This window comes from Cervus canadensis, chromosome 24, assembly GCF_019320065.1.
Source record: "Cervus canadensis isolate Bull #8, Minnesota chromosome 24, ASM1932006v1, whole genome shotgun sequence".
Taxonomy (NCBI): domain Eukaryota; kingdom Metazoa; phylum Chordata; class Mammalia; order Artiodactyla; family Cervidae; genus Cervus; species Cervus canadensis.
The window spans coordinates 4,915,455-4,937,078 of record NC_057409.1 but is presented as its reverse complement, the minus strand read 5'-3'; the positions used below and the strand labels follow the sequence as shown (position 1 = coordinate 4,937,078).

Sequence of the window (21,624 nt, the reverse complement as noted above, 5' to 3'; positions counted from 1 at the left end):
GTTATCTCTGGAAATTTTTTTATGTTATTTTTATTTTTTACTTTCTGTTGCACTGTATGACATGTGGGATCTTTGAATCCGAGCTCCCCCACAATGGAAGCACAGAGTCTTAACCATTGGACCAACAGGGAAGTCCCTGGAACATTTTTTGTGGAGATTCACTTAGAGCTGAGATGAAGCCACCTCCTTGAGAGATGTTAGGTTTCTTTCTGCCAGGCTCCTTGGGGTCCCTATGAGTGCGGTATCATCGCAGATCAAGTATCAGTGCTTAAGGTTGCCTTGCTCACACATGCTGTGAGAACTGGCCCCTTTTTACTTGTTTATTTTCAGTGAAGACATCACAGCCAGTTCCGTGGGTTATTTCAGTACTGTGGGGGGTCGCACTGGGTCTTTTGTGGTGCATGGGCTCTGTAGTTGTGGTGCAGGTGGGCTCAGCTGCCCCATGGCTTGTGGGACCCTCGTCCCCTGACCAGCGATCAAAACCTCACCTTCGGCAGTGAAAGCGCACAGTCCTAACCACCGGACCGCCAGGGGATTCCCTTATCTACACCTATTTTGAAAGCAGTTTCCCTTAATGACTTATATCTGATTTTTTTAAGAAAACATTTCGCTTTTTTTTCTAGAAATAATAGCTTTTTGATTTTGCATTCAAATCTTACTAGTTTGTGTGTAGTTAATTTTTATAAGAAGTTAGAAAATATGAACAACTGATTCTTGAGAAGCATATGGCTCAGTCTGTTAGTGCCTGAGGGGAAGTATACTACAGAGTAACTTTGTAACCCTTAAGTGCCCAGAATGCTGTAGCTTTGCATCTGCAGAGGGAATAGAGAGTTGACACAGAGAGGTGATAAAAACAATGACTACCACGTTATTTTATGAGACTAAATTTTTAAAATCTAAGGTGACATGTTTTGGATTCTGCTGGATGCATGAAGAACTGTAAGCGTTACAGTGCAGGCTCAGGAAACAAGAAGAAATAAAGTCATTTAAAATTTCTTTCACTTTTCCCCCTTCTCCTTTCCTAGGTGGGTCCTATGTGTATGAACTCAGCGCGGTCCTCATACATAGAGGAGTGAGTGCTTATTCTGGCCACTACATTGCCCACGTGAAAGACCCACAGTCTGGCGAATGGTATAAGTTTAATGACGAAGACATAGAAAAGATGGAGGGGAAGAAATTGCAACTAGGGATTGAGGAAGATCTAGGTAAAACCTTTAAGTTGTGAGTGCCCTTTTAAAATATAATTTTATTTTATTTTTTAACAAAAATGTCTGTGAGAAATTATTATGGCCCAAGATTGTTATGGACTATCAAGGCTATTTGCATTTCTTAAACACATGAAATCTCTGAACTTTTATAGCAATGTTTGAATTTTATCAAAAAGTGATTTTGGACCCTTTTGTAGTTCATGAGCGTGACGATTGGGTGTTCACGCTATCACGTGTTGTGTGCCTCCCTCCAGACCTTGTTATGACACTGGCACATTGCCCATCAGACGTGACAGAAAAAAGTGATTTTGCTCCAGAGATGGTTCCATAATGTCCTGTTTTTAGTACAGTGTGAAGTTGTATGTTTCATTTTCAGTTAACGGGTTAATTGTGGGCAGCTAGGAAAGAGGGTGGTAAGTATTAAGATACAAACTATGAGTAGCAGATTAAATATAGTAGGATCAGGACTATATATTTCTCTGGGTCAGGACATATATTTTTGAGAAGTAAGTATAGTGGAGGAACTTTGTTCTCTGAACAGCATCTCCCCCTCCCTGTTAAGCGTCTTACCCCCAACCCTGGAGTGTGGAGCCACACCTCTGTGGGGAGTGAGCTGCTTACTGTTCCGTGGTAATGAGGTGTGCCATAAAGCGTGCTTCCTGCAATAGTTTCTGGTATATAGTTCTCATCACCTTGGTTTTCGTGGGCTAAATACCTGTTTATTGTCTAACAGAGAGACAGTTCTTCTGATAGGAACCATCTTGGCTGAAGTTTTGATCACTTATTATTTGTCACTGGGACTATGGGTTGCAAATAGGGAAAAGGAATGGGAATTGGTGGCTGTCTCCCGCCACTGTCCCTTCTTAAGGATCAGTACCACTTGCCCAGGCGGAGGACCGTGGCAGTTGACATTGGCTTTCAAGGAAGGCATAGGGAATCTTGCTGCAGATAGTCGTGTAGTGTCTATATTGTAATTTGAAGGAATATTTTCTTTCTCTCTTTTTTTTTTTTTTATGTACACCATTTTTTTTTCATCAGTTGTACCTCCCTAGAGCTTGAAAGGTGAAAATGGGAGGTATGTTGGACTTACCAGTTGTGAGTAGTGCTCCACCTAGGTGTGATGTTACAAGTATTTTCTAATTTTAAGTCACATTTTAGATACACAGCAATGTTGCTCCCACTTGACCTAAGTAATACTCAGGCTCTTAATTAACATTTGCTTGTATTTTTTCTTATTGTGATATTCTTAATAGGAACAAAATTGACATTTAGCTTTAAATTGTGAATAATTAAACTTTAGTTTTATTTAACTGTTCTTTACTTGAGTTTTTTGATCTGTTTCATTTTTAGTAAGAAAATCGTAGCATTAAAAGCATTGTTAAGGCTCTCCACATAGATAGTCTTAAGTTTTAGAACATTTCAAGAGGAAGAGACTCTACAAGGATCCCATTCCAGCATTTTAATGCCTCATTATATGCAGCTTACATTGCTACTTTTATGTTTTATCAAAAATGGAAAATCATTATTAAATTCCATTAGTCATTTATTATTCTCTTGTGAACGTTTATGAATCATTTTATATTACATCTTACACAAATTAATGAACATCTTAAATCTTAATAGTTTTTAGTTAGAAATGACCAACAGCTTTTCCTTTTACATGCTGAGATTTTTAGTTCCCTACTACTGTAGTCTTCAAGCTTTTTTGCTCCTGTATTCTCTGAGAAATATTGAACAACTTTCGTATTTCACTGCACACTTTAAAATCCAGCATTTTTCATTGTAAATTTAAGTAGATCCCAATAATGTAACTTCTGACAAATTATAAATATTGAACCAAACTGCAGCATTATTACTCTTGTATCCAAATGAAATTATATAACATAGAGATTCCATACAGCCGCATCATTCTTTTCAAAGTTACATGAACTGATATTTTTTGAATGACAGTATTTTTTTTAATATTTCCTTTTTGTCGTGTACTAGTGTTTCCATCGCCCTGACCCTAGAGAATTTTGTTCTGACAGAATATAATAAGTTTTCTGTAACTGTAAAGCTCCAAATAGTTAGAAAGTCCTTCTGAGGTTTTTTTTTTGTTTATTTGTTTTTTGTTTTAAATAGATATCCCTATATATTTGATAAAACCAATACAGGTTTTAAAGGAATTGAAATTTAAAAGAACACAACAAAATTTTACTGTGAATAAATCTTTTGATGAGATAAGACTTGTCACAGGATAGGAGGTTATATCTTTCTTTTGTAAAGTAGAAGACAGATGACTGAAAGGAGAAGTGGAAACCATCAGTGGAACCTCAGCAATTTTAGAAAAGTACATTGGCAGTTGAGGATCTGGTACTTGATTTCCTCAGAACTGTCCATGCCCTCATACCCATTAGAAAGTTATCCTGGGATAATCAAACTCAATTTGAAGGTCACCATCATGTGATACACATGCCATATAAAACACTAACATTTTCTACTTCTGAATTCATAGAGATTAGTGGCTCATCTTAGCATTTCATTTCATTTTGGGTTGGGGGGGGGAAACATTTCATTTTATTTCTTTGTGCAATTAAGCCTGATTTATTTTTTTAATCTAAGACTGACAGGAAAATAAAATCTATATATTTGGTTCAGGTTAGTCATTGTGAAAAATAGCATCTTCTTTGCAGCTTTTAAAAATGGAATATGGCAGACATTGAGGGTTAATAAACATTCAAAAATTTATCCAGCCTGCAAAATTTGCATTGCTTTTCAATATATCTTTAGTTTGTATTTTAGTAATTGTTATCTATGATCACCACCCCCCCCCACTGCTTTCCCTCCCCTAGAAAAGAATGAACAAATTATAGGAATTCTAATTTAATCATCTTTTGATTTCTCTTACCTCAGCAGAACCTTCCAAGTCCCAGACACGTAAACCTAAGTGTGGCAAAGGAACTCACTGCTCTCGAAACGCATACATGTTGGTTTATAGACTACAAACTCAAGAAAGACCCAGCACGACTATTCAGGTACCAGGTACGCAATCTTCCAGAATTACTTAAGGCAAAGATTTTTGAATACCTTGCTCCAAGATCAATGATTAGAACAGGTGACTTTTGTCTGTTATGATAGGCTGACTGTGTATATGGTAAATTGTGAAAGTGCATGTAATCATAAATTTGATTTAAAGTAATGAATTTTTTTTTTTAAAGTGATGAAGTTTTAAAATAAAGGAGGCTTTCACAGAGCTATTCCACTGGCCTCCCTAAAGAAAAGCAAGAGCAATTAAAAAAAGAAATTCCTTTGGATAATAAAGATGAATTTAAAGAGCAGTTCCATTGTTTTGTTCAGCTTGTAAAGCAGTTGTGGGTTTAGCCACTTATAAATCTTCTGCTGCTGCTAAGTCACTTCAGTCGTGTCCGACCCTGTGTAACCCCATAGACGGCAGCCCACCAGGCTACCCCATCCCTGGGATTCTCAAGGCAAGAACACTGGAGTGGGTTGCCATTTCCTTCTCCAGTGTGTGAAAGTGAAGTCTCTCAGTCGTGTCCGACTCGTAGTGACCCCATGGACTGCAGCCTACCAGGCTCCTCCGTCCATGGGATTTTCCAGGCAAGAGTCCTGAAGTGGGGTGCCATTGCCTTCTCCATATAAATCTTCTCGGCTTAATTTAAAAAAAAAAGGAAGAGCTGCTGCTTGCCTGAAGGCAGTCTAGTTGTCAGTCTGCCTGACACTGTGCTGTGCTCCGTGGCACCATTTGTTTTGAGTGGTGTTTCTGAGACATTGGATGTTTCTAGTTGGCTGATACTATGGAGAACCAGCTCGAGGATCCCCCTGGTGTTATTAGGGGCTGTCTTCAGCTTTACTTCTGCCTGCAGGTTGGAGGGCACCCAGCCAGTATTTGTTGTAATTTAGAGTTCAGCACCGTTCTTGGTCTTTGGAAAACAGGATAAAGGTTTTTCTGTCTTTTCTGTTCTGAATAGCCTTTCTTCAGGAGCTGGTAGATCGAGATAATTCCAAATTTGAGGAGTGGTGTGTGGAAATGGCCGAGATGCGTAAGCAGAGTGTGGATAAAGGAAAGGCAAAGCACGAAGAAGTGAAGGAGCTGTACCAAAGGTTACCTGCTGGAGCTGGTCTGTAAGATATTCTGGGACAGCAGTGTTGCCATAAGTGCCTTGTTTCTTTCATGTCCACAAATGTACACGAGCAAACGTTCCCCCGCCCACCCTTACTTATAACCCGCTAATGCCAGCTTATGCCCTGTACACTTACTATGTAAACCAGCGTTAACTTAATGTGTAGCATTCCGTATAATTCTTATCATGTACTTTTACAAATGGGAAGCTCTTAATAAATTATGAGGTTTAGGTCAGCACTCTGCATATATAACTCTTACAAGTATTTCTAATTTGTGAGACATTAGCCTATTTTTAAAAGAAAAAATCTGTTCAGTCTACAGTGGAAGCAACTCACCTAGTCTGTTTCCTTGCATACTTTGTGCGCTAACAGTATTAACAGGCATTCTTTTATATGAGTGCTCGTTTTATGATACTGGTAGATTATTCTGAAATTGAGTATCAAATAGTCTAAGAATAGGAAAACTTTCTGCTGACACCTAATTTCTTAAGAATTATCCCACACAGTCCAGCTCATTCTTTTACTATGTATGTTTATTCAAGTCTATCTAATGCCTCATAAAGGAAACCTCAACTTTTTAAGGCTGGTATGCCATTTGTTAATAATATATTTTCTGTCATTTCATAGGCAATGCCCCATACCCAACTCCTACTTAAAAAAGAGACAGTTTTACTAATTTTAGAGAATAAATACTCAAGCATAGTTGTACTTGTGATTTTGTTGTTTTGATATCTCAGTTTTCCATTACTGGTATAACTTTTAGCAAAAAATGAATATCAATTGCTACATCTGTAAAAATATCTCTCAAAAGTTCTGTCTAAACTGTACCTTAATTTGATTCTCAGCTTTCTTTGTAACTTGTCATTCTCACTCTGTTTCAAGAGTTGGGATTATCATAAAGAATTAGGCTGACCTTAATTTTACTGGAAACAGTTTGGAAGTGAACATGTGATTCAAATCGCTAAATTTATTCAAAGGAATTGGTACCTCAAAATCTATTCTGGACTTTGTTCATAGTTTCCTGGATTCACAGGACAAGAGAAAGGACTTACTGGGTCTATAAACTAAAATGCTATTTTTGAGTCATGCTTTAAAACCTCATGGTCCAAAGATGTAACGTGTCAAATTTACACTGTACTCCTCTTGGCTGTTTTCATTCTACCTATAAGAACCTGTACTTATGTTCTTCAAATATGTATATATGTTATCAATACTCTTGCCAGTTATGAGCATTATTTTTCATGTTTACAGTTAGCATACGTGGTAGAAAGTCCATGTTTTCCTAAAATATTGTCGATCTCAAAATTAATGACCATGGTTTTGTGCTGCCAATCAAATCTTGTTATGTTTTTTCCTAAATCTTTGTGAACATTAAAAGAAGGGTCATTTACTATAAAGTATGAACCTCACCAGAAACCAGAACACTTTTGGCCCTTTTTATTTAAATTGAAATAAATTCTTTTTTAATAATCCTAAATTATCTCTAGGTAAGTTCTTTCAGATATTTTTGATGCCATGGTCTTTCTAGACTTCATTCTTTTTCAAAAGAAAGTTCCTGTTTAAAATCCAGGCATTTAAAACTATATATAAGTAACTTTGAACCATAGTATACATTTTCCTTTGGTAAATATTTTAATAGCTGTTTTCTTATTTCATCAGATGCTGAGATTTTTATACAGTTTGTTATCCCAGCTTGACAGAGTTCTTCCTCCTGTTTGTTAGTTGATTATCCATGCTTTGGAATCACAATAATAGAGAACATCTTTGAGAAACTGCCAGGAGTCTTTGTTTAGTGTAGACCCCAGTTGTTAGGGAGACTCTTGGTAGAAATTGATACAGCTCTTTCAAGGTTTTTCTGATCTTCATATCTTGTATTGATAGCCTTGAGATTGCTAAAAGTTTAACCTATGGGAACTCTCCCTGGGAAAAGATTAGCTATGCTAAGAGTTCCTTTTTGCTCTTTTGGATAGGGATCAATTCCACACCATTATGTATTGTAAAATGCCCCAGTCACGTTACCTGTGCTGAGTCTTAAGGTCTCCACTTTTATATATTGTGCAAATATACGATTAACTTTTCTGTATCTCTTTTCCTCCAACAAAGCTCAAAATGCTTCACATATCTTATCTTTTACATTCAGCAACATCCCTGTGAGGTAGGTGGAAGGCAGGTATTATTACCTTCATTTTACAAGTAAAAGATCTGAAGCATAGAGAGTTCAAGTGACTTGCTCAAGTTCAGTTTCTTGGTGGCAGAACTTGGACTCAACTTGTGGTCCCGGGCTCTTCCTCTGCCGCTGTGTCAGAGCTGACCAATCAGTTGCGAGGCTCTCAGTTTATGATATACAGTTTTAGCACAAATAAGGGATCCAACAGTTCTGAATTTTGCTTTTGTAAAAATTGAAATGTTTTACACTGAACTTAAAATGGAAGTTAGTTTTCAGACTTGTAAATTTCAGGGAAGTGTGAAATTGGTCAAAATGGGCTTTGAGTTGAATTGTCTATTCCTCAGATCTCATCAGAAATAGTATCATAATACAAATATATAAATTCAACCTCTGTATGTTTTCTTCTATGTTTTATGCTGGGACTCACTGGAGATCTTTGTAAGTAATCAAAGCTGGCCCTTTATCTTTAATTTTGGCTTTTACGGAACTCTGGGGCTCTGTTTTCCCAAATTAAAACTCATTTTGAGGTGTCTGGCTGTATCTTAATTTTTCCAACTTTGGAATCAATACATTTGACTCTGGTGCACTTCATCCTAGAAGTTGCTTAACATAGCTTAATTTCTTGAAATACATAATATGGATTTGTGTGGGGAAATCAACTACCTTTTAATCAATGTCGGTATCATCTTGGATGAAGAAAAGTTCCGGTGTTTAAACGGACTCGTGCGGTTGTAGCTGATTGAGGTTACTTTTTAACTTAAGACCTAGTCAGACTTCTCATTTTAACTTTCACTTGTGTATCACACATAGATGACAAGTGTTTATGAAAATCACTATGGGAGTGAGGCTATGTGATTTGCGAGCTAGCTTCGAGTGTGGCTTGTCACCAAGCTTGGGTGTCCCGATCAGAGCTCTGCTGTGCTATCCAGCAAGACACTTCTCTCTGTGGAAGCCTCTTTTGTAGAATGTGGTTAATAATACCAGCCGATCTTACAGGGCCCTGTGCACAGCTCCTGGAACTCAGCTGAGTGGTAGTTAAATGCTGCTTTGTGCTGTACTCACAGACATCTTCCCTGAACAATGAGTCTTCTTGATTCTGCTAACTTTGGAAAGAGTTTGCATTGTCTTTTGAGGAAAATGAATGTGCCATTCAGTCAGAAGGCTGTAAAAATACATAGGTTCTTTCCCTTGCTTTCTTCCTCAGAGCCCTATGAATTTGTCTCTCTTGAGTGGCTGCAGAAGTGGTTGGATGAATCAACACCTACCAAGCCTATTGATAATCATGCTTGCCTGTGTTCCCACGACAAGCTTCATCCCGATAAAATATCGATTATGAAGAGAATATCTGAATATGCGGCTGACATTTTCTACAGTAGATATGGAGGAGGACCAAGACTAACTGGTAATACGAGCTGTCTTCTCTGCTTAAAAAGGGAGTGCTGCATTAAATCATCATCATATGATCTTTTTTTTAAGTGTTTGTTTATTTTCGGTGCCGAGTCTCAGTTGTGGCATGCGGGATCGTCACTGCTGCTCATATGGTCTTCATGATCATTTGACTCAAACTGTGCTTAGACCTCATCTTCCGTGTACTTTGCAAAAAGGATCTGCTACCTCAAGTAGGAGTTAAGAAGCATCAAAGATGGTATATTTATGACATTAGAAAAGAAACTGATACTGCTTATTCAGTTTTGTTTTGTTTTCTGACAAAGAAGACAAAATAGGATACATTTGAGAAAGCCATCTAGTAGTGTTTTATTATTTTATTCAGTACCCTTCACAGTATTGGTCTGGTTGATACCCACACGAAGGTCTTAAACAATTAACATGACATGTAGAGTTGTCAGATACATTGATTGCTCTCCCCTCTTTTACAGCCTCCATTATTTGATGGTCTGGCAAAACTTGCATCAAACTCTTGTAAAAGGTTTTACTTTGTATCAGTCAGTCAGAGCACATTATAATGTTTTATAACCAATGGTTCCCTATGCAGGATAGCCCTATGGCTGTCTTGATATTTTTGTCACCAAAATAATTTAGGACGTATACCAGTTTGCTGAATTGTCAGAATTAGTGACTTTGGGTTAAAATTCTTCATTGCTTCATGAAGTGCTGAAAACAATTTCATCACAGAAAACCTGTCTGTGAATACACTGTCTTTTCTCTCGTTTTCTGTCTCAGTGAAAGCCCTGTGTAAGGAATGTGTAGTAGAACGTTGTCGTGTGTTGCGTCTGAAGAACCAACTAAATGAAGATTATAAAACTGTAAATAATCTGCTTAAAGCAACAGTAAAGAGGTATGTTACATGCTGTATGTTGTTTCATAAGCAAAAAAGCCAAGTAGCTTATCATTTGTGGATAATAGAGACTTGGGATCTTTGGAAGAAAGGAGGTGATGAGTGGTTAGCCACCCCAGATTGAATTTTGCAGTGATCGCCACTGAGGCAAAGATAAAGGGAGCTGAGTGGCAGCCCTCCTGGCTCTATTCCATCCATCATAAAGGCGGAAGCAGAGATATGGATCTGAGGCCTAAACAACCCAAGGCCTGGTGCCCGCCTGTGTCACGGAATCATGAAATGCTGATTTTGGAAAACCATTCTAGCAGGCCGTAGGGTATCCCCTTGAGAGAGGCTGAAGTAAGAATGTTAACAAAGTACATGTCTGACTACCTGCAATTTAATAGTTAAGGAGTAAAAATGGCCAAAATAGGTTAAAAAACATGAATGCGCAGAAGCAAATATTGAACTTTTGATTCCATTTTGTTGTGATCTTTATAAGGAAAGAAGAGAGAAGGATATCAGGAATGTTGCTCGCATAATTTTGCATTCTCTCTTTATTCCGTAGCAATGACGGGTTTTGGGTGGGAAAGTCTTCCTTACGCAGTTGGCGCCAGCTGGCTCTTGAACAGCTTGATGAGCAAGATGGCGATGCAGACCAAAGCAACGGGAGAATGAACGGCAACACCTTGAATAAAGGTGATATTTACCAGTAAAACCTGTCTGTAGGTGGCTGTGAATTACACCACAAAGTTGTAAGCACTTGTTTGTGGTAAAATTGTTTTGGGGCTTCCCTGATGACAGTAAAGAATATGCCTGCAATACAGGAGACCTGGGTTCAATCCCTGGGTCGGAAAGATCCCCTGGAGAAGGGAATGGCTACCCACACTAGTATTCTTGCCTGGAGAACCGCATGGACAGAGGAGCCTGGCGGACTCTACAGTCCATGGGGTCGCGAAGAGTCAGACAAAATTGTTTTAATTCCTTCCATGTAATTTCTAAGACAATTTTTTGATGCCTAAAGTGCTCAAAAATGTCTCAGAACAAATAAAGGATTTGTGAGTGAGCAAGGGGCATTCCTCATAACCTGACCTGCTTTGGGCTCTGGGTCTCTATAATTAGTCCCAAGAAAAATTATTTTAAATTTTGTTCCAGCCAAAGTTTTTAAGAAAAGTCTGTTGCAAATTGCCCAATGTATAGTTTATTAGCCACACTGAAAGACTGAGTTCGTTAAGTGAATGACCTTGAACTTATGCATTTTTCATCCAGGGGAAAAAGGCAGGTTTTGAATAGCATTTTACTTATAAATTCTTTGGAGTTTTCTGAAGTTACGCTTGTAAATAGGAAAAGATATTAATGTTAGTCAACCACTCAGTTTAATTTTGTAATCAGTATTTTATAAGATCATGGGAAGTTAAGGCATTAAAACCTTTTAACTTTAAAACAGAAATTGTTTGAACAGTTTATTAATTGAGAGATACAATTAGTGATCCATAAATTATTTCATTTAACTATCTCCAGATAATAGTATTTACCTACATATATTATTATTTTAATATTCTTAACCTTTTACTGAATTATTCTGTATTTACTGCATTTGAATAATTGTATCATTTTATTTGGTATGGGACTTCTCATGTCATTCTTTTTCTTTTTAAGAATGTAGAAACACTAGAAAGTGAAAATGACTCAGTTGTATCTGACTCTTTGCGACCCCATGGACTATAGCCCGTGGAATTCTCCAGGCCAGAACACTGGAGTGGGGAGCCTTTCCCTTCTCCAGGGGATCTTCCCAACCCAGGGATCAAACCCAGGTCTCCCACATTGCAGGTGGATTCTTCACCAGCTGAGCCACAAGGGAAGTCCAGGAACACTGGAGTGGGTAGCCTATCCCTTCTCCAGCTGATCTTCCCAACCCAGGAATCAAACCAGGGTCTCCCTTATTGCAGGCGGATTATTTACCAACTGAGCTATCAGTGAAGCCCAAAGCCACTATTAATTTTAAACTGTGATTTTTTTTTTTTAATATTTAAAAATTTGAAGAGTGTTTTTATTTTGGTTAATGTATTTTATTGTGCTGTATACTTCATGAAGTTAACATTAGTTTCAATTTTATTTTGTATTGTTTTTAAAAAGATAGTTTTAAATATAGTCAATGTATTATACAACTATATATGGTATATGACTTGTGCATTGTATATCACTGTGCTGTATACTTGAAACTTGCATAATGCTGTACATCAACTACTTCACTAAAAACAAAGATTGAAAACATTACTTTTAATTTGTCATGTGACCCAGGGTATTAAATATCTTGTGTTCTTTAAAGCCTTTTTATATGTATATCAGTGATCTTTCCTTTTTTTTTTCTTTTTTTTTACATTATAGTTGATTTACTGTCTTATGTTAGTTTCTTGGGTACGGCAAAGTGATTCGGTTATACACACATGCACATTCTTTTTCATATTATTTTCCGTTGTGGTTTATCACAGGATGTTGAATATAGTCCTGTACTAAACAGTAGGAACTAGTTGTTTATCCATTTCATAATGTAAGTTTGGTCTGATAATCCCAAAATCCTAGTCCCATTCCTCTCCCACCATTCTTCCCTTTGGCAACCACCATCTGTTCTCTATGTCCCTAATTCTTTTTCTGTTTCATACATTTGCGTCACCTTTTGGGTTCCAGCAAACCTTCATTTTAAGTAAAGTTTGACGCCATAATAAAAAATGCCTTGATGTCCTAGATTAAAAACATTTTCATGTTGCTTTCAGAATAATAAAATGCTTCTCATCTCCCCCTTCCTCCATTCAAAGATTTTAAAAGCTTGAAGCTAGGTAGAAGTAACAAAGTCTTTCTACCAGATGTCCCTGTAAATAGTGGGTTTTCAGAATGATGCTTCCATTGGCACAGTTGCGGATCTTCCTTTACCAAGACATTCAGTGTTTTAAAATCTAGTGACTAAATTTCATTGAATGCATATATTTATACATTGAATATATACATGTATATATAAAATATACGTTGATGTGTATATATATAAATTGAATGTATATAATATATTGAATGTATATATATGAATATATGAATAAATATATATCATATATTGAATGTATATATAATATACATTGAATGTGTGTGTGTATATATTGAATGTATATATTTATTTATTTAACTTATTTCAGCTTTTTGCAATTAGTTTGTAAACACAGATGCAGTACCTGCTTCTTTGCCTGATTTTCAGATTGTGTGACACAGATTGAGGATCAGGAGACAGAGTCACTTGGTCATGTGTTTTTGCCCATTTTTCCACTTGAACTTTTTTTTTTTCCTACTTGAGCTTTTTAATGACTCTAATTAACAAATAAATTTTAAGTTAAATTTATTAATTGAATTTTAAGTAAATGTTCTTTATATATGTTAAGTATATTAAAAGTGTGTTATGTGCTTAACCTGGAAAATCCATGGATCACTATTCTAATCTGTTGGTGCTTAGGACTTATGTTACGTGAACCTATTCCCTGATATATACAACTACAAATTGACAGTTGTCACAGCGTAGACAAGCAGGAAAAGCAGCCATTGTAAGAGAAGTGTAATAGGAAAAGAAGTGTTTTAATTATGTGTGTTTAACATTAAAGTTTGAATCTTTATTTCGTTAGCCTTATAAAGCTCTCTTTTGTTGCCCTAAAGAATCGATGGATGAAAGGAACATGACATATATATGATTATCCTGGTCTATGACACAGTATTCTGAGTACCTAGATTAGAATTAATGGAAAGATAGGTGAACTGTTTTTCAGCTTGCAAAAAAAATGCATATTTTCTTACATAACTCAAATCTTTAAAAGGTAAAACTGCCATTCAGAAATTGTTCTTTCCTTTTAAGGGAAAGATGAAACACTTCTTAGCTCAACTGTGTCAGAATCACCTGGGTCTAATTTTTAGAATGTTTTAAAGTTTTCTGTGTTTGAAGCTGTGTGGAGCAGTGTCTTTGCTCCTTTGAACTTGAAATGTAACAGCTAGAGGAGTTATTACGTGTATATCTTTTGATTAGATGAATCGAAGGAAGAAAGGAAGGAGGAGGAGGAGGAACTGAATTTTAATGAAGACATTCTGTGCCCACATGGTAAGCCAGAAGTGTAAGACTTCCTTTGTTAGTGTTTAGCATATCATAAACATTTTGTTAAAAGTATTTTATACCCAGAGATTACGCCCCAATATGGCAGACATGGTGGAGCAACTGGTTTTCTAAACTGTCCGTGATCTAACGGTTCTGTTCTCTTCCTCTCTCCAGCGGTGAGCTTCCACTGCCTGCTTTCATGCCAGTGCCTCTCACACCTTTTCCTACAAGAAAAGTTATAAATGCTACAAGATAGAATTTCCCCATATTTTAGAGGAGAAAATTTATCACTTGTCACATTGAAGGGCTTTCTGAGCTTGAAGGAGAATTTCAGTTATTTCCCATTTCTGTGTCTATGTCATTGTGCAAATTTGAGCACTTTGAAGACAGCATTTTTATATTCTCCTTAGGGCTGTTTCTGGTTTAGTTTCTTAGACATTGATTGACTAGCTACTATGTACTACATGCTCTTAGTAATAGTTTCCAAATCTTTATTAATCCTGTGTATTTGTTTATGTATATATTTGGTTTTAGTGAGAGCTCACTTGTAATAGATGAGGTTTCTTTTCCCCCCTCTTTGGAGAGGGACTCCTTTTATATACCGTATGGTTTCCCATTGTCGGCACTCTGAAAGCCAGAAAGGTATCTCCTTCTCAAAGCCTTCTACTGAATAAGTTCCCCACTGACTCTTCCTTCCTTCTTTCCTCTGCCCCCCCCTCCCTTCCCTGGGTAAAACTGCCCACAGAGACATTGGGATGTCAGTGGTGAATCTCTTAACCCCCCTGTTTGCGTCTCTGGTTGTGTGCTCACATACTGCGAATACGCAGAATTCTTTTTTTTAACTGAAGTATAGTTGATTGTGTATAAAAGTATGAAGTTTAGTTGATTGTGCTGTGTTACTTTTGTGTGTGCAGCAACGTGACTCTGCATATGTGAGTGTGCACATCTGTATTCTTTTTCATTATAGGTCATTATAAGGTAATGAGTACAGTTCCCTGTGCTTACTGTTTGTCCAGTTTATATGTAGTAGCATGTATCTGCTGGTCTCAAACTCCTTATTCATCTTCCCTCTGCCCTCCCCTTTGGGAACCATAAGTTTTATTTCCTGTGTCTGTGAGTCTATTTGTTAGGTAAGTTTGTTTGTATAATTTTTTTTTTTTTTGTATTCCACATGTGAGTGGTATCATATTATATTTGTCTCACTTACTTCCCTTAATAGGACAATCTCTGGGTCCATCCGTGTTGCTACCAATGGCCTTATTCACTCTTTATTTTTGGCTGTGCTGGGTCTTCACTGTGGTTCTCGGGTCCCCATTGCAGTGGCTTGTCTTCTCGGGAGCACAGGCTGTGGGCACACGGGCTTCAGTAGTTGTGGCTCTCAGGCTCTAGATCGAAGGCCCCGTAGGTTTGTCGAATGGGCTTCATTGCTCCCAGGCAGATGGAATCTTCCCGGACCAGGGATTGAGTCCACGTCTCCTGCATTGGCAGTGGATTCTGACCCACTGTGCCATGAGAGAAGTCCTATTTCATTCTTTTTTTTATGACTGGGACTAATACTCTGAATTTTTGTCAGTCCTAATCAGTTCCTTATATTAGGTCTTCATTGCCTCATTAGGAACCCGTGCTTGATGCCTAACCCTTGCCCTCATTCACGCCTTATTTTTTCTTTTTTGATTGCACTACGCAGCGTGCACAGTGTTAGTTCCCCGACCAAGGATCAAACCCTTGCCCCCTGCATTGGACTCACAAAGTCTTAATCAGTGGACCAGCAGGGAAGTCCCTAAATCAGTGATTTTTTTTTTTTTTTTTATATAAAGAGTCCTTGGTGATACTAGGGATAGTAGTTTTCAGATGAGTGATACTTCCATGCCTGTCTTTCTAGACACAAACTCGCCTGCCTGTGCAGGAGATGCAGGTTCGTTCCCTGGGTCTGGAAGATCCCCTGGAGGAAGAAATGGCAACCCACTCCAGTATTGTTGCCTGTGGAGTTCCGTGGACAGAGGAGCCTGGCAGGCTACAGTGCATGGGGTGGCAAAGAGTCAGACACAGTTGATGCGTTACTGGAGCACAGTAGGAACACAGGTTTGAAAGCAGATATGGTAACCCTGAATGGTAGACAAGATTAAGTAAGCCCTAGAGGAAGGTGATGTGAACAGCCAGAAGTAAATTAGTTTTTCTCCTGATGCTTTCATATCAGCTCTCTTTTTTTTAACCTTTTGCTGTAGATTTGCACAGAGCATAAGTGCTTCCATTTTGAGTGTTGAGGAATCTGTGCTTAAATACTAAGTTTCCGAGCTTGATGCTGCTTAGCAGGGCGAATGGTGCCAGAACACCGATTGTCTTCCTCCCTCGCGCACTGACATTTGCTCTCAGCCCACCTCGCTCATCTTGTCATTTCAGTTTTACAGCTTTGACTAGAAAGCATGGCAGAGCTGAATGTGATTTCAGGACTTGTGCCATGCCCCTCAGCTTGTCAGAAATGGTACATGAGCTGTTTTTTTTTTAGATCTTCTAGCTTGATCTGCCACCCAGAGCCGCTTTGTTGCTGCACCTTGTTATCTCAGAGTTAAAAAGCATCACCTCAATTCTTGCTTTTGTGGATATCACCTGTCAGCGTACCATGTCCATGACAGCAGGTTTTTCAGGTGCAGGATGTGGAACCTCACAGTAAAACTTGTGCCTGAGCTGAGGTCATGATCGTCATAGTACTTGCAAGCAACACGATGGTGGTTGGGCATTTGCTCAATGTTGTGCCCAGTAGTTTTTTCTAAGTGTGTAGATATTAACTCACTTAATCTATGTAACACCCCTCTTAGAGGTCTGTTTTATCATTATACTGATTCTCCTGCTGAATAAGTGAACTGAGGCATAGAGAGGTGAGTCATTCGCTGAAGGTCACCGTACTTGATGGTTAGTCTCCCCCTCGTTGTGCAATCGTCAGAAATTCTTTTTTTTTTTTTTTTGATGTTTTATTTTTATTTATTTATTTATTTTTTTCAGTGGGTTTTGTCATACTTTCTTTGAAAATTTGAAGGACTTAACGGATCTTTCAATGTACTGTTTGTCCAAAGCCCTTCGGAGACGATTTTTGTCCCTTCCACTTTTGGCAGCTAATAAGATCTCTGTCCACAGCCCTGGGACGCTTCACCCTGTGCGGGTCCCAACTCAGGTATCGTGTGAGGTGCTCCATGGATGCCTCGCACGTGTAGTGTGAGGGCGGGGGACTGCAGGCTTCCTCGTTGGGTGTCCCCACAGGGCTGTTTCACTGCAGATTCTCCATTTCATTATCTCCTCTCGGGCTGCTCAGATTTCTCCATAAGCGTCTTTTGTTCTTCTGCCTGGAAACTGCAGAGCCGACTGTCACTTGAGGGTTATAGAGAAGAAGGCTTGGAACCTCTGCCTTCTGTACAGAAACCTTCACTTCGCTGCGTGCATCACCGCACGCTGCCTCACATCTCTGCTTTGCGTCCCCAGTCAGAGGCCCGAGATTTTGGTCATCAGAGCAGCTTGTGTCTTCTTCTGTGTATAGATGGGGGCAGGTATCTGTAGAATGTATAGAAGAGGGAGTCAGAATTTTAGCTGTCTCTTAAACAGACTGTAATCCGTTCCCTTCTGGGTACCCCCATTTCCTGGGTTTGTGGGGGCAGTTCTGTAGTGTAGTAAATCTGTTTGCTTCTTGACTTTTGTCGATTTAGAGTTCATTTTTCTTGCATCTCATCCATCCACCTTCTAACCTCCTATAATATCTGTTGCTGTTGCCTCTGTTCTTTTTTATCCTTCATTATGATTTTGTGTCTTTCCGTAAAGATCCCATTACTGTGGTTTTAATGCCATTTTAAAACATCATTTTTATCTAGAAATCCTTGTTTGAATTTTCATATTCTAAAGCTTGTGTATATTTATCACGGATTTTATGTGAACTAATCACGGATTACAGTCCGTTAGGTGGTTTCCTGCTGTCACAGAGTTTAGCATTTACTATGGATATTCCAAATCCATCAGGCTGTCTTATCCATTTCATTCTACATTTATTTAACAGTTAACCTTCCTTGTTAACTTACGTTGTTTACTACACTTGTTTACTAAGGAGCTGAGCATTTTTTTAATTTATCTTCTTTTTTTTTTTTTTTTTTTACAAATTCTTTGGTTGTTCTGTGACCCAAAATATGAGGGTTTGAACTAGATTTTGTCAGGGAGGAGATTTATCCAGAATGTAAACTCATTGTTAACAAGATTTCTATTTTTACCAGAAGAGTCTTTGGGGATTACATTATCCTGATATGTTTGGTGAATTAAATCTCTCATGACTTGTTTGATCCGCGTATTCAGAGATGTTGCTTACAAAATGAATTTAATTTATTGGCTTTCTCTTAAGATTTAAGAGAGTGTTACATATTGCAGGATACAAGTCTGATTTCTAAAAATTCATATGTCTTGAGTAAAAGTTCATTGTTAGGTTAAACAATATCCAGATATATTAAATGATGATATGTTGACGTGAAGCTAAATTTAGACGCAGAGCTGGGGGTAGAGCAAAGCACTTTATTAACCAGCTTCTGACGGTCGTGTGTTAGAGCGCTTTGCTGACTTTATAGATAAACTTGAGTTTTCTTTTTGTTTAATTACCTCAGAAATGCACATCCAACATTATAGCCAGTCATAAAGTAAAAGCACCCTTACCCAAAAGAGAGGCAGTGTAGACTCCAGAGCCTTTGGAATCCTATTTAAAATATGTGTTTGTATTATTGTTTCCTTCATTCTCTCCCTTTCTGAACCAGATTTGTTTATACCACATATATGCAGAGGAAGGGTCCTTTTAGTTACAAAGAAGCCACTTTAAAAAGTGTAATTGCCTTGAAATTATTTTTAAATCAGTTATGGAAGTCTGCTTTAATCTTTTTTATAGCTGCATTATATTTCACCATAAAGGTGTACTAAATTAAAGTCTGATTATCCAGTTAGTACTTAAAAAAATAATAAATTCCATAAAAGAAAATAATAATAATAATAAAATTTTTTAAATTAAAAAATAATAATGATAAATTCCATAATTGTGTCTGAGGGTAAGCATTTTAAAGTAAGTTTTCATAACCTCAAAGGAAATTTGTTAACCTCCTCTTCAGAAATAAAGTTAATTTTTACATTGTGACCTATTTTCTCTAGTAGTAAATATATTAAAGCAATGTAATCTTTTCTTAGGATTAGTCAAAGCTCACTAAGAGGAAGTGATGGATGGAAGTTAAGAAGATGCATTTTGAGGCATTAGAAAGTATGGAGTTTAGATGAGACAGATCTGGTTTTATATGCCAGCTTCATTATTCACCAATTATTGTGACCCTTGGTGTATTAATTTCTCTGATTCTTGATTTATTTATTATGTAAAATACATAAAGCAAAGAAGATAGTACATTTAGAAAGCCTCTGGCTTTCTAACTCTTATTAAGCATGTAGGTATCTTGCCAATGGCAGTAGAAGCAGTTTCCTTTGGAAACTTAAAGGTGTTTTTTTGGGTAATGAACCATGTAGGTCCATGGATGCACTTCGCTGTCTGTTGGGAACAGCTGAAGCGGTAGAACTAGACCCACACACAGCATGAGGGGTAGAGTGGGGAGAACGGCGCTGGGATGCTGGCAGTGTCCGTGTGAACAGCTAATCGAGGAGGGGCTGATGAGGTTCAGGGTCACTGCCATGTGGACATTCCTGTGACCTGAGGAAAGGAAGGGTGGTGGTGACTAGTACTCTCCTTGCTTCTTCTCTTCTCGGGTTTCTAAAGATCCGCAGGGTTCCGGTGTTTGCATTAGTAATAGCAAACCAATTGGGTATTGACTGGAGATGGTCTTCCGACTTAACAGTAGATTGCTTTACTGTTTAACTGTGAGGGTCGCCCAACATTGAAAATGGCATTTTGGTTCAGGGTGAATTTAGTAAAATAGTAAGACAAAATGGGAGAAAATAGAAATTGTGCTGTTTGAACGCAGGTGGAGATGAAATGCTATTGGACAACCTCTACAGTGGCACCCAAGACCTCTGGAAGCCCTTTTATTGCTTCCTTCACTGGCAGGAAGAAAGAGCTAGATTAAGGACAAAGGAATGGCTAGCTCCTTTAGAATTGGATGAAATTAAAAATTTAGAGATTTTGAAGTTAGAGAAAATCACAGCACTTTGGAACAGAAGGATAAGAAGCCCTACAAATTTGTATTAAGTAGATTTTCGGAGGTATATATTAACTTTTTTTCAAACTCCCCCCCGCCCCACCCCTTTTTTTCTCTTTTTGACCTAGGCGAGTTATGCATATCAGAAAATGAAAGAAGGCTTGTTTCTAAAGAGGCTTGGAGCAAACTGCAGCAGTACTTTCCAAAGGCTCCCGAATTTCCAAGTCACAAAGAGTGCTGTTCGCAGTGCAAGGTGCATGCCGCCCGCGGTCCTGACAGCTGTGGAGGTCACATGTCCCCTCCCTGGGCTGATTTTCCAGGAGATCTGACGTTGCACTTTGAGTGGAGGTGTAGGGAGGCGGCTGGTCCTGTGCTGTCAGCTAGAGGTGGTTGATTGCTTCCTGCTTGCTTCTCTTTCAGATTTTAGAAAGAGAAGGGGAAGAAAATGAAGCCTTACATAAGATGATTGCAAACGAGCAGAAAACTTCTCTTCCAAATTTGTTCCAGGACAAAAACAGACCGTGTCTCAGTAACTGGCCAGAGGTATAATGATTCCCACAAAGGGGTAGAGTGCATCTCACCTTTGTAAGGCCCTTGCCAAGTTCCTGAGAGAACAGTGCTTTCAGAATAATGAGATCGTCTTTTTCTTACATTTGTGTAGTTTTCTAATCTGGAGGATTCGACTGTTCCTTGGGTTGCTTATTAGAGGGCTCTATTTCCATTTTATTAATGAACTTGAAAGGGAAAACCCACAGTATATGGAGACGTTTTCTCTATAGGATTTAGGTTACGAATGCAGTGAGTTAATAGATACTTTTGTCTGATTTTTCTGTTCCAGGAAACAGATGTCCTCTACATTGTGTCACAGTTCTTTGTAGAAGAGTGGCGAAAATTTGTCAGGTAGATACCAAAGGTTACCCATTTCCCTTTTTTTATTGTCGCTTATACAGTATTTTAAATTCATGAATCGTGATCATGGTACCTTACTTTTTACTATAATAGCCTATACTGAAACCTTTTTTTCTGAGAATTTAAATGAATAACCCTGAGAAGTACATTTAATTATTAATATCCTTGAAAAATGTCTCTAATTTTAAAATAATCATAAAAAACCTCTTCAGTCATGCCATAGTGAAGTATATTGATCGTCCTTTTTTCCTTTGAGTAGGAAACCCACCAGGTGCAGTCCTGTATCATCGGTTGGAAATAGCGCTCTCCTGTGTCCCCACGGGGGCCTCATGTTTACATTTGCTTCCATGACCAAAGAAGATTCTAAACTGTGAGTTTCTTCTCTTCATGCGATGTTTGTTTCTGATGATTAATAGAATGTGTTTAGGAAATGTCTCGTCTGACATAGTCTATTTTAAGAACTGATCTTTTCTTGAATTGTGGGATTATTTCCTCTGGTATAACTAGAGGGTGACTTGTCTTTTTTTTTTTAAAAAAAGACTGCTTCTTGTGCTCGCTTTGGCAGCACATATACTGGAAAAAAAGACTGCTTCTCCATGAAAGTCAGGAGACTGCCTCAGGCTGCCTGCTCTTATTTCTCCCCTCTCCTTCCTGGAGCTGTGCTTTCT

General features: G+C 38.1%; 1 protein-coding gene and 1 non-coding gene across 6 annotated transcripts in view; both read left to right on the top strand.

Moving 5' to 3' along the window:
- The window catches only part of USP48 (ubiquitin specific peptidase 48), a 73,426-nt gene that overhangs the window by 35,042 nt on the left and 16,760 nt on the right, over positions 1–21,624 (top strand). For 3 of the 5 annotated variants that reach the window (XM_043444963.1, XM_043444961.1, XM_043444965.1), the window contains 11 exons: positions 1,026–1,205; positions 4,101–4,229; positions 5,177–5,326; positions 8,702–8,899; positions 9,679–9,793; positions 10,341–10,471; positions 13,830–13,901; positions 20,176–20,300; positions 20,468–20,590; positions 20,886–20,947; positions 21,216–21,326. In XM_043444963.1, coding sequence (XP_043300898.1) covers positions 1,026–1,205; positions 4,101–4,229; positions 5,177–5,326; positions 8,702–8,899; positions 9,679–9,793; positions 10,341–10,471; positions 13,830–13,901; positions 20,176–20,300; positions 20,468–20,590; positions 20,886–20,947; positions 21,216–21,326 — 1,396 coding nt within the window. The remainder of the gene's footprint in view (positions 1–1,025; positions 1,206–4,100; positions 4,230–5,176; positions 5,327–8,701; positions 8,900–9,678; positions 9,794–10,340; positions 10,472–13,829; positions 13,902–20,175; positions 20,301–20,467; positions 20,591–20,885; positions 20,948–21,215; positions 21,327–21,624) is intronic. The other 2 variants (XM_043444962.1, XM_043444964.1) reach the window with 2 other exon arrangements.
- LOC122426951 lies at positions 1,394–1,498 on the top strand. The gene has a single exon (XR_006265299.1). It is a non-coding gene; the product is annotated as a small nucleolar RNA U13 (small nucleolar RNA).